This window comes from Egretta garzetta, unplaced genomic scaffold (genome assembly GCF_000687185.1).
Source record: "Egretta garzetta isolate BGI_Z169 unplaced genomic scaffold, ASM68718v1 scaffold321, whole genome shotgun sequence".
In the NCBI taxonomy this organism is placed as follows: Eukaryota; Metazoa; Chordata; class Aves; order Pelecaniformes; family Ardeidae; genus Egretta; species Egretta garzetta.
In genome coordinates this window covers 862883-866070 of record NW_009258756.1, presented here as the reverse complement: position 1 = coordinate 866070, position 3188 = coordinate 862883, and the positions used below count along the sequence as shown (strand labels likewise).

Genomic DNA, 3188 nt, shown 5'->3' with positions numbered 1-3188 from the left:
CCCCAATTCACATTTGTGCAGAGCACAGGATCTATGATAGCTGACAAATCCTACCTAGGCAAACAGCCCTCCAAAATCACTGCAGTTTTCCAGTGCAGTGGTATTGATAGCAGAGGGAAGCGATTACCTGTTGTACACCATTTTCCTTACTGAGAAAGGTGCGCGGCAGATAACTTGTTGCCATTTGGTGTTTGGGTTTTTTAATTAAAAAATACAATATATTCAGGTGACTTTCACCGTTACTTCCTGACTGCACAGAAGGCGCTCTACTCCCTTGTGGCTGACAAGATTAGATCACTAATTTGCAAAAGAACAACCTTTAGGCTCCAGCTTCCTGCAAGATGAGATGGGACATGGACGTGCACTAAATAGGGCAGCTCGAGGACTCATTGCAGTCACCTGCATTTCTGACATTTTCTAAGGACACTGATTGTGCCTGAGGATAGCAGGCTTTAGGAAAGCTGATGAGATCCTACACACATCCATGCTCTTGGTTCCTCCCACTTACAGCATGGACAACTGAGCCACTCGTAGCTCCTTTGCTGAATTACAACAGCTTACTCAGAAACACTATTTTAAAATAAACCATTACATTTTGTTTCATCCTGAATGTTATCCCACCATCCACCAACTTTCAAGTACTATGCCCATCATCCAAGCTTTCCCCCATCCATCCCAGCAGGAGCACACACCGCTGGGGTGCTCCTCAATCGCCCAGAGAAGCGCCAGGCAGCAGCAGGGCAATCCAAAAAAGCCACCACCAGCTTCAGTCTGCAGGGTGGGAAGGGGGTGGCTGTGTCAGAGGCCACCCCTCACAAAGCCCCTTTGCCTTGCCACTCACCGCTGTGGCCCCAGTGGGACTCTGCCGGGTGCCGCTATTCAGCTCACTGTGGGCTTCCTCGCTGTTAACGTCATGGCATGGTGGGGATCTAACTTCAGCAGCTGCAACATCCCTCGTTCTCTTGACCTAAACCCAGCGGGGACAGAGCAAGGACAGGGTGTCACAGGGATGGGCGGACTTGACATAGAAGACCAGGGTAAGAAGAGCTGTCAGCGGTGTGACCAGGAAGCAAAGCAAAGTTCATTGCCAGCGTTAATTACAAAGTCTCCAAGGTACAGAAGCTTCCTGGCCTTTACTGGAAGGATGGGCCTTGATTCCTCTCTTGTGTGCTGTGATGGAGGTACTTTCGCTTTTTCTCTTTCTTCGTTCCCCACCCTGTCTCCCTTTGGCACATCAGCACCATCGCAGGCAGGAATAATCCCTAAGGGACTATATCAGTGGATCAAGTAAACCCTATACTCAGCAGTGCTGCTTTCAGCAGCAGAAGGTGCCACTGCATCAGGGTACGCAAGTCAGGTATGACCCCATCCCAGGCTAGAGATAAGGTGGAGGTTAAAGTTTAGCACTTTCTGCTGGCAGAAGAATAGCCGCTATCAAAAAAACCGTGCCCCAAAATCCTTCAGGGGATTGATGTGAGTTCACTGCATTACAAAATGTTTCAAAGCTACTACTAGAATTGAACAGACATTAAAAAATTATGTACTAAAGTGTAATTTATTCCATGTAAATTCAAAGGAGATTCCACCATTCATTACAGGATCATACATTGGGCCCCACTGCTGTACTCTAAGATATAGGCAGGGTAAATCTGGTGCTTCTCAAAGATGACAAAGACGGAAGGGTCTGCTGGGTCATCCACGCAGCTGTCGTAAAGTCTGTTTGAATTGCTGGCTCTGGGTGGAGGGCGAAGGTATTCGGGGTTTCCTTGAACAAAGTCTCCAACAAGAACGTGAGCTACGAACATGCTGTAGCGACCACTGTGAGAGGAACAGTACTCATGAGAATAGCTGGCATCTCTGGCAAAGTAGCTTCCTAGGGACCAGAAAAAGCCACAGGTAAGAAAATGCATCAACTGAGGAACAAAAATCCTCTTTGGCAGCCTCGGGTAACCCTACGTGCATCCTTGCCGGCTGTTTCCACGTCGGCTTGCTTTAAAGCATAGACAGACTCTAGCCACATTTTGCCATCAACCTCCCAGTCCCACCTGTCCAACAGCAGGTACCTGAGGCAGAGGGGTGGCTTTAGTCCCTCCCAAAAGGGGTTTGATGCTGATGCTGCCTGCAGTGCTGCAGGTGCACCCAGGTGAGAGCACCCTAATGGCAGGAGTGCGGGGCCCAGGGACCATCCCCTTGCGCCCCCCCGCCAGCCTGGCCGGGGTCTGCAGCCCATGCTGCTATGGCCCCTGAACCCAAACTTCTGCCCTTGTACCTTTTCCATACATTGTCCCATGAATCCCACAGATCCTCCAGTCAAAGTTCTGCTCACAGATGGCAGGCATGTGGGACAGACTTGTCCCATGGAACAGGAGCCGCTCGTCTACCCATTTCGATTTACTGAGCTTCGTCATCTGCTCCTTTTGCCTAGGGACAGGAAAAAAAAAAAAAAAAGAATGACATTGTTACCCTGGTTCAGACGAGGACAATTTCCCAACGCACGTCCTCCTACTTTCGGGTTCACGGAGGAACAGTGACACAAACCACTCTCAGTGGGGTTACTGCCTGCTTTGCACTTCTGTTGGTACCCTGCTGCACAGCCAGCTCCTTCCAGCAAAACAAAAAGTTCTCAGCATCGCTATGGACTGTGTCACGCACAACTTCAGACCACACCAGAGAGTAGGGAGACAAACATCTCCACTGGGAATTGGTCAGTTCCCAGGTTATATAAATCCTGAATGCATAAATATGGTTATAAAACTGAGCTGTATGAAGCCACAGTGAAGACTGTATAATCTTCACCCTTACCTTTGTCACATAAAAAGTACTTTTTTTTTTTTTTTTTAAACTCCTATGTGGAAGAGACTAAACGGAAAAGAATAAATTTGAGATACTGCAGCTCAGTCATGGTGAAGGAAAAGAACTTTCTTTTTGAGTAACACCAGCAAGAACACCCCCCCACCACCACCTGTTAGGTTATGCAATAAAAGGTTCATTTCTACACACACAAAAGAGCACAGACAGCCCCAATAACCCAACTGCAGAGAAAGGAGCCCCAGCCCCTCCCAGGGATGCCCCAGGGGAGCCTCAGCCCTAGCGACCAGGGAGACACCCAGCACTGTGAGCAGTGGAAAGGGTCCAGAGCAGCTCATGGACATGAGGAGAGTACTGCCTATGAGGGGATGGGACTCCTT

At 49.0% G+C, this 3188-nt stretch overlaps 1 protein-coding gene across 1 annotated transcript in view; it reads right to left on the bottom strand.

The window, feature by feature from the left end:
* Positions 1-1592: 1592 nt before the first annotated feature.
* The window catches only part of LOC118451702 (protein mono-ADP-ribosyltransferase PARP12-like), a 6682-nt gene continuing 5086 nt past the window's right edge, over positions 1593-3188 (bottom strand). The window contains exons 6-7 of the mRNA XM_035888961.1: positions 2270-2421; positions 1593-1873 (exon numbers count right to left, since the gene is read on the bottom strand). Coding sequence (XP_035744854.1) covers positions 1593-1873; positions 2270-2421 — 433 coding nt within the window. The remainder of the gene's footprint in view (positions 1874-2269; positions 2422-3188) is intronic.